The sequence below is a fragment of the Naegleria fowleri genome, assembly GCF_008403515.1.
Source record: "Naegleria fowleri strain ATCC 30894 chromosome Unknown tig9, whole genome shotgun sequence".
Lineage (NCBI taxonomy): Eukaryota > Heterolobosea > Eutetramitea > Acrasida > Naegleriidae > Naegleria > Naegleria fowleri.
The window spans coordinates 639,908-653,248 of NW_025407941.1; the positions used below are offsets into that span (position 1 = coordinate 639,908).

Sequence of the window (13,341 nt, forward strand, 5' to 3'; positions counted from 1 at the left end):
AAATCTCATTTTACAAGTTTGCTTGTTCTCGACTAAATCCGACATCTCGTAAACATAATCTGTACGCATTAATTAAATATTTGCATTCGGCATTATCTTCTCCGTTCGTGATGAGACAACTGTCTCTAATCTTTTTAATATCGGGACATGAGCAACAAATTTTCTTTGCTGGAATTCTGGGTGCGTCTGAAAGACTTTTTTCAATCAAAGATAATTCTTTTTCCATCGTTGTCTGTTGGGTGCATAATTGAAGAGCCTTTTCAGCCCATTTACATTTGCTGACATCATCAGAATTGTTTTGTTTGCATTCAGCAAGAAGAGTTTTGATAGTTTCACAGGACATTTTTTTGTTGAGGACGTATTTTTTGATTGACCGTGAGGGCCACAAAAGGAAGAGTTGCTCTTCATTCCAAAAACACTCCAGTGTTATCCAACTGCTGCATTAAATAACCTGAATACAAATGAATGGAATCATAAATAAAATTATTTACTTCATTTACATCTTCTTGAGACGTTCAATTGTTTCATCAATCTTGAGCAATTCAGAGTTATAACTTTCAAGCTTGATTTGGTCATTATCTTTCACTTCTTGAGGTGTGTTTGTCTTGTACTTCTCAGTTTGAGTTCTTTCGAGCAAAGCGTCACGGACTTTTTGAAGCTTTTCCTTATTCTTTTCTTGCTTCTTAACCTCTTGCTCAATGTCAATAAGTCCCTTAAGCATCATGTGAACTTCACAAAATTCGTTTACAACCTCAACACCACAACCCGATGGTATTTCTTCAACCCTCAAATCGAACACAAGATTTCCACAGATAGCCAACATTTCAATGTAATTCTTTACGCTCTTCAAAAGCGTGGCATGAGTTGGCGAAGAACAAATGATATAAACCTCAGGTGTTTGCTTTGGAGTCAACTTGTATGCTCCCTTCAAAGATCTGATGTGGTGAACAACATCTAGCACAAACTGCATATCAGTTTCAATTGCGTCATTACTCCATGATGGTACTGGTTGTGGATATGGGCAAATCATAATGGACTCTCTGTTTGCTGGGAAAGAAGAATGACCTGGAAGTCTTTGCCAAAGTTCTTCAGTAATAAATGGCATTGCTGGATGTAACAATCTCAAGCATTGCTCGATACATGTATATAATACCAATTGCGTTGTTCTTTTTCTGTTCAAATCTTCAGACTTGATGTCGTGCTTAATCATTTCCAAATATTGGTCACATAAATCCTTCAACCAAAAATCGTAGCATGACTGAGTATAGGTCATAAAGTCATAATTTCCTTTTTCAAATGAGGCATTGCAAGCAATAATTGTCTTGTTCAATCTACTGAGAATCCATTTGTCATTCATAGTCAAATTGCTAAAATCACGTGGGTAATTATCAATACTATCAGACTTAAAGTCAGACCAGTTCATCAAAGCAAATTTAGTGGTTTGCCACATCTTGTTGCAGAAGGTACGATAACCAAATACACGCATAATGTCCAAAGCAATGTCACGTCCTTGAGCTGTATAGTTCAACAAGGTAAATCTAAGAGCGTCAGTACCACATTCTGGAATTCCTTCGGGGAATTGCTTTCTTTGGCCCTCGGAAGCTTTTTCAATTTCTCTCTTTGGCAAGTTACCTGTCTTTAACTTTTCATGCATTTCTTCAAGAGTAATTCCATGAATAACATCAATAGGGTCAATTACATTACCCAAACTCTTTGACATCTTTCGGTTATCCTTATCTCTAACCATAGCGTGAAGCAAAACTTCAGTGAATGGAAGTTGTCCAGTCAGACACAAGCTCATCATAACCATCTTGGATACCCAGAAGAACAAAATGTCAAGGCCTGTTTCAAGCATTTGTGTTGGGAAGAAGGCCTTGTAATCATCAGATTCGGTATCTGGCCAGCCTAATGGAGAGAATGGGAATAATCCAGAAGAAAACCATGTGTCCAATACGTCTTCATCTTGTTGTAAAATAATGTCGGATTCTGAGGTTACAATATCTTTGAACTTCTCAAAGGCTTTCTTTTTGGCTTCCTCTTCAGAACCAGCTACAACCCACCATTTATCGTCACCATCTTGTGTCAGCTCTTCCTTTCCTTTGATTTTGATAAGATAAGCTGGAATTCTGTGACCCCACCATAATTGTCTTGAAATACACCAATCTTGAACGTTTGCAGGACCCAAAAAGTGGAACCAAGTGGTTTTTTCTCTTTCTGGAACAAGCTTCAGTTCACCATTTTCTACTGCCTCACAAGCTTGTCTTGCCAAATCATCCATCTTGACATACCATTGTGGCTTAAGCATTGGTTCAATAATGTCTTTTGAACGCGAACAAGTTTTGAGAACAAGCTTGTTTGGCTTTTCATCTCTAAATAGTTGCTTCTTTTTCAATTCTTCAATAATAGTATAACGAGCATCAAATCTCATCATGCCTTTGAATTGGCCACCATTCTCATTAATTTTACCATCGTCAGTAAAGACGCAAATCATTTCCAATCCATGTCTCAAGCCACACTCAAAGTCGTTGGCATCGTGAGCAGGAGTAATCTTAACAGCACCGGTACCGAAATTCATGTCAACCAATGTGGCATCTGTGATAACCTTCAACTTTCTATCAAGGAATGGATGTACCAAGGTTTTACCATGGAATTTCTTGTATCGTGGATCATCAGGATGTACAGCAACAGCTACATCTCCTAACATTGTTTCTGGACGGGTTGTTGCAATCACAATTTCTTCATTGGCCAATTCTGGATCTTCAAATTTATAGGCGAACGACCACAGTTTACCAAATTCATATTTCTTTGTTTCGGAGTGTCCAGGAACGAAACGTTTGACAGCCTCAACCTCTTCGCTGTCTACTTCAATGTTACTGATGGCAGATTTTAAGACACAACTCCAGTTTACCAATCTATTCTTTCGGTAAATGACACCCTTCTCATACATTCTAATGAAAGCTTCCTTGACAGCTGCACTCAGCTTTTCATCCATGGTGAAGCACTCTCGAGTCCAATCCAAAGAAGCACCAATTCTCTTGAGTTGTGTCAGAATTCTTTGACCGTACTCGTCTTTCCATTTGAAAACCTCTTCGATGAATTTTTCTCTTCCGAGGTCATGTCTTGAAACTGGTGGATTTTGATTCATCAATTTCTTCTCCACTACTACTTGTGTAGAAATACCGGCATGGTCAACACCAGGAATGTACAAGACATTCTTGCCGTTCATCCTGTGATATCTAACGATAGCATCTTGAATAGCTACAGTCAGAGCGTGTCCAATGTGGAGTGATCCTGTTACGTTTGGTGGAGGAAGAGCAATAGTAAATTTTTCTCTTGTTGTATCCTTCTCATCCGCTTTGAAATATCCTTGTTTATTCCACCAGTCATACCAAGCCATTTCTACAAACTCTGGATGGTATTGAGCAGGCATTTCGATTGTACGGATATCTTTCTTCTCTCCGACTGGAGTCTCATTCTTGAAGACGACCTTCTCCAACTCGGTCCTCTTTTTTGTGTTGCTCTTGTTTGGTGCTGAAGGGGTGGCTTGTTGGCTCATTTTTTTTTATTAAAAAAACTGTGATGATGAAGCTGTTATCTGGGTCAATAAAAGCTCGTGGATGGGTGGATGATGGAAATTGATTTTTCTAATAATACAAAGGCTAATTGTGGCAATGATCACAGGTTCTCGATTAGCTTGAAGATTTTCAAGGATTATGCGAATTTTCAGATGAATTGTAAAAGTTGAATTTGCACAAATACTCTCTCGTTCCGAACTTGTTTCCAAAATGTCCATGAAGAATGTTATCACAGCCACTGTGGTCCCTTGTGTGTTTAAGAACAGTAATTTGCCTCCTCTGCTGTGTCCTGTAATTTGCCTATGTCTTGGAAGTTCCTTTCAATTTCATTGACATTCCACAGATTGTTGCACGGAATGACTTGATGAACATGTTCGAACAAAAAAACGCAACACAACAGCAACGCCTGCTGTGCCAATCCATCATCATCCCACTCGACGCACCACAACAGTTGTTGTGTCCTGCCTGCACATCTTGGCACGTGATAATCCACCACAGACTATTCATCTCGTTAAAGTATTACTATTCTCGGAGTACAAATACGACATTATTGATCCACCGCGATTGAAGTCCGAAAATACATTCGCACCACCCTCTCTCAGCATCACCATGTTGATCCGACCATCATCATCATCATCTTCGCCAACCACAAACTCTCCTCCCAATATCAATAATTATAACATTACCGAACAAATGATCAAAGATGAAGCTCCCGACAATTTCCTGACGTTTCTAGCAAAACAAGAAACCCCTAATCATGCATCTTTCGATGGAGACGTCAATTATCGAAACGCTTTTGAGGAATGGATTGACTCCAATAGAGAGATTGCAAACAAATTCTTTAAAAACTCGAAACATCATCTTTTATTGGAAGATTCAATCGAGGAGTTAAGAAACAAGTTAGAAGAGATGAAAAACAACCCCACAACAGAAGAGAACTATAACGTGACAGTCTATTCTTTAGAGCGTGCCATTCAATCTTTTGAATCAGTTGCAAACGATGTCATGATGTTGTATAGAGAGCTACATGTGTTGAACATGGTAGTATCCCAAATGAAAATGGGAAAAACTTTTTGGGTTTGTTGCACCCATTACTGCCTTATTTCAAACAAGACATACACCATTGAGGAACTGATGGATAAAGCGAGAGTGAGAGCGAGTGCTTTCTTTTCAAAATTTCCTGATGAGTTCAAAGATTTGGGAACAATTTTTACATGTGTGATTTCATTCTGGAAAGGGCTTAACTTTTTAACTGCAACAGATTTTGTGAATTGCATCTCAGAAAAAGTATTAAGATCTATCATGAAAACTCTATTACTCACAGAAGTCGCTACTAACTCTTCGTGCCAACCCTTGTTGAAAGATTTTTGTTATTTGCTTGAGAGAATTGCAGAGAGCGAACCAATAGGGTTTTACCAAGCTTACTATAAACTTCTTTTTGAAGAAGAATATGTATTGACAAATCCCAATTGTGAACTAACGATTGGTTCTTGGGTGCTAATATTCCTGTCGATCACATGTGTTGATCCTGATGCCGGTCTTAAAAAACTTTTTGATTGCTTTCGAGTCATTACACAAAGCGACTGGTCGGTCACAAAGAAGAATATGTATTCCACCAACTTGTTGGATGGAATATTTTTCATTGTTAGACGATATGGAAAGGCCTTTGTGGAAAGAAATTTAGAGTTGTTGAATGAACTTTCACAGTCAAATTTTTTGAACACTGGAGTAAGAAATCAAAGACAAATTTTCGCAATTCAAAATGAGATGGACAGAGTCATGAATGCTAATAACAAGTCAGCTCTTGTCACCTATATAGAGTCTCTCCAAAAAACATCCAGCAAATGTGTGGTGTTGATAGTGGAATTGGAAGGAAAGAAAAAGAAGATATCTCTTGATGAATCTTACAATGATACAGATATTTTCCCCATTTTTGAAGAGAAGCTATCCATTTCGATGAACTCTTATTCTATTGACATTTTTGATGATGATTGTAATGACTGGGTAGAGTTCGATCCATCAGAGCACAATTTCCGTAAAATGAAGCAACCTATCAAGATGAAACTTGAAGAAAAGGTCGATGAAAATGTCACTGAGAAGACAAATATTAAGACCATTGATAACTACAAAATTATCAAACAATTAAGATCAGAAACAACTGAGCATTGCGTAGCTATAACATTTCTTGCAGAAGAAAAACAGCTCAACAAAGAAAGTCGAAAAATAGTTCTAAAATATTTGAACTTTAAAGGACATCATGCAGAAGAGAGACTTTCAGAAATGATTCTCACTCTCAAGAAAGCAAAGGATTTTGAAAAGTCAAACATTATTCAAATTTTTGATATTTTGAAACCAGAGAGTATCAACAACCAGAAAATTAAGAAGGTACAACATTTAGCATACACTATTCCTTACTACTCGCATGGAAGTTTGGACAATGTCACCAAAGAGAGAATTCATTTCAATACTCGAATGATATTATCACTCATCAAGTATTCGTTGGAAGCATTCAACTCTCTTGAAGAAGCACGTTTAGAATATGGAAACATTAAGGCAGAAAACATTCTTGTTGAACAATTGGATCTTGTGACAAGCACTCTCAAGATAAGAGTTACTGATTGGTGGAATCTTTCAAAAAGCAAAACGCCTGCTATTTGTCATTTGGGATTAATGTTGTACAACTTTCTAACCTTTGAAAAAACAGATTTAAAGCATTTAACGTCCGAGTCAGTCACAAGTCAAACGATTTCAGACGACATTTTCAAAAAGCAAAACAAATCTTCGAGTTCCTCCTTAGCCATTGCAGCAGAAGTGGTTGCGTTTTTGTTGGGCAAGTTTGATTCTAGGATTGCAATCACTGCGAGACAAGCTTTAAAGTTGTTATACAAACGAGTGAAAGAATCGAAAGAGAGTGGTAGTCCCAGTAAACAATAAGTTTCCGAATTCACTTGAAGTTTTGAATTCAAACTTCTCGAAACTTTTCCAAGTTTAGAGAGACAAGTCTTGTGTTCTATTTTAAAAAAAACTTCAAAAAAAAATGTCCAGCAGCAACGCGTCATCAACACCTTCATCCCAACAGAATCTTGTGGGTTTATATCGACACGGAACACTCGGAGTACAATTGCAAAAGGCTTTGGATCAATTGAAAGAACAAGATAAAGTATCAGATGTGGTGATTGAAAGAGTGATGAAGGTTTTTGATAAGAGTATTTGTAATGCTTTGGCAACAAAACTCAGCAACAAAATGACGCTGAAGGCCGATCAATGTATTACATTTAATTTTAATAATAATGTTTATGTTTGGACTCTAAAAGATGTTCAAGTTAAATTGGGCAACCATAAATGTAGTATGCTGGATTACGTGAAAATTGTGGCGTGTGATGGAACGACAGCTGCGGCCAAAAAACCAACGTCCAAGAAGAGAAAGAAGTAACGCCTGGTATCCGTTCTGTAAAGAGTTGTGGCTATTCTAATATATTCCTCAAGAGCATGATTGCAAGTACCTCAATTAGGAATTTAGGTTTAACGCAATGATCATTGCTCATCTTTTTTCTGCTCGTTCTTGTTATTGAGGGAATATCTCACATGTCCTGAGATAATAAATCCCATCTCAATTTGTTCATGCAACCGTCTTTCACTCGAGTCTTTTGGCTGAGTGTCTTTATGTAACAACATTTATTGTAGCCATTTGGATTGTAATGCTTTAAAGAACGCCTCGACTGCTTTTGCCGCCTGAGCAAAGTTAAACTCAAAAGTGACACAATTAATTTTAAGTGCTGAGTGTATTTGAGTTTCAATACCTTCAAATAATTTTGTTAACCCTAATTCTCGCATTAATAACACCTCATCATTCATTGTTCTTTTCAGTAATGACTTTTTTTTCCATTTCTTTCTTTTTCTTGGCGAGTTTTAAACGTTGAATTTCAGCTTGAATGGCACGATCATTCTGGACGGAACGTAGACCCTTTTGTTCAAGTTCATTATAACACTTTTTGAGATTTAAGACAAAAGCTTGACAAGCAGACCATGAATGGTTATGGGCTTCTAAACACTTATCCATTTCCCAATATTGCTTTGCGCAAGCTCCGAGTCCTTCAATTATCGTATCAAGATCGCTACTCTCCTTTGAATTTTCATCACCATTTACAAACAAGATTGGATTCATAAAACGAAATATTGAATAATCCCGATTTGTTGCCATCCATTATTAAATTAAATTGAAAATCCAATCAGGATCAAATTTAAATATCATCCATGTTGAAAGACGAGCAATCAAAATCATACTAGTATGATATTTGCATTTCCTTGAATATTCATAAACGAACCTCTTCATCAAAAGGCTTTGGGGACATTTTTTGTATGGATTCAAAAAAAATGTCTTTAAATACATCCACAAATCATGTCAATTATTTAATGGAGAATTATACAATCATTGAGAAGATTGGAGAAGGTACATTTGGAGTTGTTTTGAAAGCAAAGAGGTGTGTATTGTTGATTGAGAATTGTGATTTCGGAGCTCACAATTTTTTCAATGTTTTATAGAAAGGCGGATGGTAAAGTTGTGGCCTTAAAGAAAATTCGGATTCGGAAACAGGAATATGAGGATTTTCCAAAGAATGTTATTAGGGAGGCGAAAAGTTTGCAACATGTTAATCACAATAATGTAGGTCTTTAAAATTTTGTATGATGAAATTTTGATGACAAGGTGCCTCAGGTGTTGCGGTTGTATGAAGTGTTTGTGAACGGCTCTTCTCTCGTTTTATCATTGGAATATATGAAAACTGATTTAGCTAAGATAATCAAATCACAGAAAACCCCTTTTCAAGAGTCACACATTAAATGTATCATGTTAATGTTGCTAAAAGGTTTAAATAATTGTCACACAAATAATATTATGCATAGAGTAAGTTCACATTAAGATAGTGCTATAATTAACATTGGATCAAGGATATTAAACCAGCTAACCTATTGTTCAACTCTTATGGAGAGCTCAAACTGGGAGGTAGGTAGAAATTCAATATTATCCTTAACAACCTGGACAACCGGAACCTCAATTTAAAAAGATTTTGGATTAGCAACATTGTATCTTGGGAACGATCAATCCTATTCTCACCAAGTAGCAACACGGTGGTACAGGTAAGTTTGTAGATGACTTTCGCAGTTCAAATATTTTACACTTTTCGTAGAGCTCCAGAATTATTATACGGTAGTAGATCTTACAATTATAAAGTAGACATTTGGGCAGCAGGTTGTGTCATGGCAGAGTTATATAATTTATCTCCGCTTTTTACAGGAGAGAATGATATTGATCAATTGTACAAGGTGTTGACATTACTTGGCGTGCCATCTGAAACCAATTGGCCAGGAGTTTCGAAATTGCCAGACTTTGGAAAAATTACATTTTCCAAGGTAAAGGTTAGAGATCTAAGGGAGCTGGTTCCCAATGCGTCTGAGATTGCTATTGATCTCATGTCACATCTTCTTCAATTTGATATAAGTAAGCGATATAGCGCTCAAGAAGCTCTCAGACATCCTTATTTTTTCTCCGTTCCACTGCCCTCCGACCATTCTGAGCTTAATATTATTTAAGGTATGATTTACTTGTGACATGTATTGCATTCTTAATAACTTTTTTCTCAGAGACAAAACATTTGATCTTGTAATTATTGATGAAGCTGCACAGGCCATTGAAATGTCTTGTTGGATTGCCCTCTTGAAGGGTAAAAGATGTGTATTGGCAGGAGATCACTTCCAACTTCCTCCAACTGTGTTATCACCAGAAGCTCAAAAACAAGGTTTGGAAGTCACATTGTTTGAAAGAATGTACTTTAGATACAAGGAAAATATTTCGAGAATGCTCAATGTTCAATATCGTATGAACGAGGAAATTATGCATATGTGAACCCCTCATCACAAATGGGTGACAACAATCGAATTCTACGATTAAGATGATCTACAAAATAGAGATGTCCTGTAGGCATTCGAAATATTGAAGAAGGATTTGAAATGAAGCATTTGTTGCCAGTCCTCCGTCACCACTAAATGATTTGAGTGGCAAATGTTAATTTGTCATTTTGTAATTTAATGTACATACATCAATCAATATTTGCAACATATTTGTCGGTTGGAGCTCCATTAAAATTCTCTGAGCTAGAGCATTTCCAATCAAACTTCAAACTCATGTATACTCCCTTATTTGTACAAAGCAAAATTGAGTCATCTGTAGATTCAAATGCACACACGCATATTCCTTCAACATTTTTGTACCGAAACACGCTCTTAGGAGTAGATTCTAAAGAGCTTGTAATTGAGGTAGGAACATAATCCCATAGAGTACTAGTCCAACTCGAGTCGGTTTGGCCTTGTGCCAACAGTCTTTGTTTTTTCCAAGCATCATAATCAACAACAAAGACATGCAGAGTCCCGTTTGAGGACATGCATGCAAGAAAGGCTCCATCGTGGCTGAAGCATAAAGAATAGACATCACTCGTAAGAGCGCCCCTTTTGAATTCAATATTTTTGTCTCCACTATCAGTGTAAAAAACTCTGACAATAGTACCTTTCTCGGATGTTGTTGATAGAACAGATCCGTCATTGCTTAATGAAAAACAGCGAATTGATGATTCATGAGCATGAATAACAGATTCTTGAACAATTTTGTGAGTTGATGAACACATCCATATGAGCTTAATATTTCCCAAAGGACCATCACTGCAGGTTTCATCCGGATAAGCCATTAAAAATTGTTTACGATCCTTAATATACACCATGGCAAATAATCCATGATGATTGATGGCTGTTTTCAAAGAATGAATTGGTTGTCTATTTCTGACATCGTACACAAATATCATGTCTTCTGCGACAGCTACGAAAACGTTCTTTTTGGAATGAACAGATATGACATTTCTTGAGCAAATTAGCTCATTTGTTACCCTTCTTTCCTTATAGTTGTAAAAAACTATTTTGTTCATTGAAAATGCAGGTCTAGACCCTCCTGCAACCAGCGCCACTGAATCCTTGTCTTTATCCATGAAGGATACAAATGAAATTCCTCCATCAACAAATTCTAAATATTAACAAAATATTTTCATCATTATTTTCATCAATTTCCACAATTTGTTGATCATTTGTTTAAATACTCACTCAAATCAAACTCTTTCCGAAAGTGACCATAAGCGCATGAAAATATCTTAAAGCCTTGTTCTGTTCCGATCGCGAGCATTGAAGCCTGTGTATTAAATCCAGCAAACAGAACATTAGATTTGGACAAATTAGAACTGCTTAGTTCTCGTGCCAGTGATGTATTACCAGTGCTATTGCTTGTTGATGAAATGTCTGAAAGGCTTTCCGAGCGTGGAAGAATAATGACGAAAGACATTTTTTTCAATTTATTATTCCCTTTTCAACACAAAATTGGAATGAAACTTGAATTAGGTTGGTTATGGAAAGAACAAAAAAAGATGGTTTGAATTTCCAAGATTTATCACTTGTTAAAACTCTCTGATCAGAATTACCATTATTTCGATGGTCGTTAGTACAGATGGAGATTCGAACGATTTTTAGTTTTTTCAATTTATTTAAAAAAAATGATCACACAACGATTCCTTCTTCTTTCCTTGCTTCTTGGTTCTTTAGTGCTCATATCAAACAAGGTGAATGAGAAGGTGCCCGAACCGTATATGGATGAGATATTTCATATTCCTCAAGCCATGAAATATGTTCAGAACAAATTCTCGGAATGGGATGACAAGATCACAACACTTCCAGGCTTATATTTATTTTCATATTTAATTGAACATGTGGGAATGAATGTTGGATTTTTCAAAGAGTTCATGGGCACAAGTGGCTCTTTTCGAAGTATAAACGGACTGTTTTTAGTTGCATTGTTTTTATTATTCGGAAAGATTTTACATAATGATTTGAGAGCTTTCCGATTAGTATTGTTTCCTCTCCTGTACTTTTTTGCATTTCTCTATTACACAGATGTTGGGTCATGTTTGTTTGTATGCATGTCTTTTTATTTCTCTAGAAAAGAGCAAATAACAACAAGCGGAATTTGTGCCTTGATCGCAGTTCTCTTTCGACAAAGTAATATTATTTGGGCTTTTTGGATTGTGGTATCATATCTAGTAGAACAATTAGAAAAAAGAGAAAATTTTGAAGAACAAAGCTTAATTTCACAGATTTGGATATTTATCAAAGCGATTTTTGCTAATTTTTCGAGAATTTTGATTCAATTTTGGAGTTTCGTACTGTTGGCTATCATTTTTATTTTATTTGTTGTGTGGAATGGAGGATTAACTGTGGGAGATAAGTCAAACCATATTGCCATCACTCATGTTTCTCAATTCTTTTACTTTTTTGTATTTTCTTGTGTTATGGAGCCAGGCTTACTCATTCATAGATGTTTGAAATGGAAGCAAGAAGTTAAAAATTGGAAAGGCTTCACTTTAAGTTTGATAATTCTGACACCTCTATGTGCAGCCCTCTCTTACTATTTTAGCTATGTGCACATTTTCATGTTGAGTGACAACCGGCATTACATTTTCTATTTATGGAGAAAGTTTTTTAAAATTCATATCAGTCCCACCATTCAGCTGAAATATTGCATTATATATTCTCCAATTTATGTAGCTTGCCTATTATTGATTTATTCAGAGATCAGAAAACAGAGGTCCTTGATATGGACAATAGTATTCATTTGTTGCACTGCACTTAACCTTATTCCTCTGCCCCTTGTAGAATTTAGGTACTTTATTGTACCATTCCTGCTTATGAATTTGAATCTCAAGCATGTCGACTCGTCATTAGAAATCAAACACATGCATACTAGAGTGGATATCATCAACATGGTTTGGTATCTACTAATTAATGGCATTACCATTTACATATTCCTTTACAAACCATTTACAGGACCTGATGGAAATGAAGCCAGATTTATGTGGTGAAACAAGCTTCAAAGCTTACAGTTCATCAGCCAGCGGATCATCCTCATCTTCCAATCCATCGTCAACATCCATTGATGACATTCTTTTCTTTTTGTCATTGGCTTCAGTCTCCTCAAGCAATTTCAACTTGTTCACATTTGGGCTTGCTCCTGGGTATAATGGATTTTCTTCATAAAATCTTGACAAGAAATGGGTAGGAATTTCACTTGGATGTTTTGGAGGAATATCATCACTAAATTGAATTGAATACTTTTCCATATTCTCTGGAGAAAATTCTTTCGACTTGGTTTTGTCTGCTTTAGTTGCGAGATAATGATCAGATTTCAAATGATGACACTCTTGGCATAATTCTGTTTCTGGATTAACAATTTTTGGATTGTATACATAGAGTTCATTTCCTTGTTCTCCCACGGGCCATGATTGAAACATTTGGCAAGCACAACTACTAACTGAGCATGCTCCTCTGTATGGGTCACAGTCTATGTCTGGAATAAATCTTTCAGGTTCTCTCCAACCTGGATGCCAATTAAGATTAAATCTTGATAAATCATTTCCAAATTTGGCTAATTTTTCAGGGAATGCCTTCGAAATTTTCATTTTCGCTTCCACCGCTTGATCCAATAAAATTAATAATTTTCGTTTCTTTTCTTCGAATTCTTCTTTGCTCTCTTGATGTTCTTGTGTCGATTCGGTATTTAATATTTCTAATAATTCATCATTTTCATTTGGTGTATTAGTAACATCCTCTTTATGATTCATCAATGGTTCATTTGTCAGCGTTGATGATGAATGATCTAGAGTAAGAAGTAATTCAAAGC

At 36.3% G+C, this 13,341-nt stretch overlaps 9 protein-coding genes across 9 annotated transcripts; 4 read left to right on the forward strand and 5 right to left on the reverse strand.

Moving 5' to 3' along the window:
* Positions 1-10: 10 nt before the first annotated feature.
* On the reverse strand, positions 11-343 carry FDP41_011494 (uncharacterized protein; the record flags this gene model as incomplete). The annotated part of the gene is made up of 1 exon (XM_044701908.1): positions 11-343. One exon carries the CDS (start codon positions 341-343, stop codon positions 11-13), a length of 333 nt encoding a protein of 110 aa, XP_044567277.1.
* Positions 344-496: 153 nt separating this feature from the next.
* FDP41_011495 (uncharacterized protein) lies at positions 497-3,556 on the reverse strand (the record flags this gene model as incomplete). The annotated part of the gene is made up of 1 exon (XM_044701909.1): positions 497-3,556. The coding sequence occupies one exon, from the start codon at positions 3,554-3,556 to the stop codon at positions 497-499; it is 3,060 nt and encodes a 1,019-aa protein (XP_044567278.1).
* Positions 3,557-4,184: 628 nt separating this feature from the next.
* On the forward strand, positions 4,185-6,509 carry FDP41_011496 (uncharacterized protein; the record flags this gene model as incomplete). The annotated part of the gene is made up of 1 exon (XM_044701910.1): positions 4,185-6,509. One exon carries the CDS (start codon positions 4,185-4,187, stop codon positions 6,507-6,509), a length of 2,325 nt encoding a protein of 774 aa, XP_044567279.1.
* Positions 6,510-6,612: 103 nt separating this feature from the next.
* Positions 6,613-7,008, forward strand: FDP41_011497 (uncharacterized protein; the record flags this gene model as incomplete). The annotated part of the gene is made up of 1 exon (XM_044701911.1): positions 6,613-7,008. One exon carries the CDS (start codon positions 6,613-6,615, stop codon positions 7,006-7,008), a length of 396 nt encoding a protein of 131 aa, XP_044567280.1.
* A 414-nt stretch (positions 7,009-7,422) lies between these two features.
* On the reverse strand, positions 7,423-7,927 carry FDP41_011498 (uncharacterized protein; the record flags this gene model as incomplete). The annotated part of the gene is made up of 2 exons (XM_044701912.1): positions 7,423-7,698; positions 7,901-7,927. 2 exons carry the CDS (start codon positions 7,925-7,927, stop codon positions 7,423-7,425), a joined length of 303 nt encoding a protein of 100 aa, XP_044567281.1.
* Positions 7,928-7,949: 22 nt separating this feature from the next.
* FDP41_011499 (uncharacterized protein) lies at positions 7,950-9,164 on the forward strand (the record flags this gene model as incomplete). The annotated part of the gene is made up of 6 exons (XM_044701913.1): positions 7,950-8,056; positions 8,118-8,238; positions 8,290-8,478; positions 8,523-8,577; positions 8,639-8,711; positions 8,762-9,164. The coding sequence occupies 6 exons, from the start codon at positions 7,950-7,952 to the stop codon at positions 9,162-9,164; spliced, it is 948 nt and encodes a 315-aa protein (XP_044567282.1).
* Positions 9,165-9,670: 506 nt separating this feature from the next.
* Positions 9,671-10,953, reverse strand: FDP41_011500 (uncharacterized protein; the record flags this gene model as incomplete). Its single annotated transcript, XM_044701916.1, has 2 exons — positions 9,671-10,641; positions 10,719-10,953. The coding sequence occupies 2 exons, from the start codon at positions 10,951-10,953 to the stop codon at positions 9,671-9,673; spliced, it is 1,206 nt and encodes a 401-aa protein (XP_044567283.1).
* A 208-nt stretch (positions 10,954-11,161) lies between these two features.
* On the forward strand, positions 11,162-12,523 carry FDP41_011501 (uncharacterized protein; the record flags this gene model as incomplete). Its single annotated transcript, XM_044701917.1, has 1 exon — positions 11,162-12,523. The coding sequence occupies one exon, from the start codon at positions 11,162-11,164 to the stop codon at positions 12,521-12,523; it is 1,362 nt and encodes a 453-aa protein (XP_044567284.1).
* A 15-nt stretch (positions 12,524-12,538) lies between these two features.
* Positions 12,539-13,282, reverse strand: FDP41_011502 (uncharacterized protein; the record flags this gene model as incomplete). Its single annotated transcript, XM_044701918.1, has 1 exon — positions 12,539-13,282. The coding sequence occupies one exon, from the start codon at positions 13,280-13,282 to the stop codon at positions 12,539-12,541; it is 744 nt and encodes a 247-aa protein (XP_044567285.1).
* Positions 13,283-13,341: the final 59 nt, after the last annotated feature.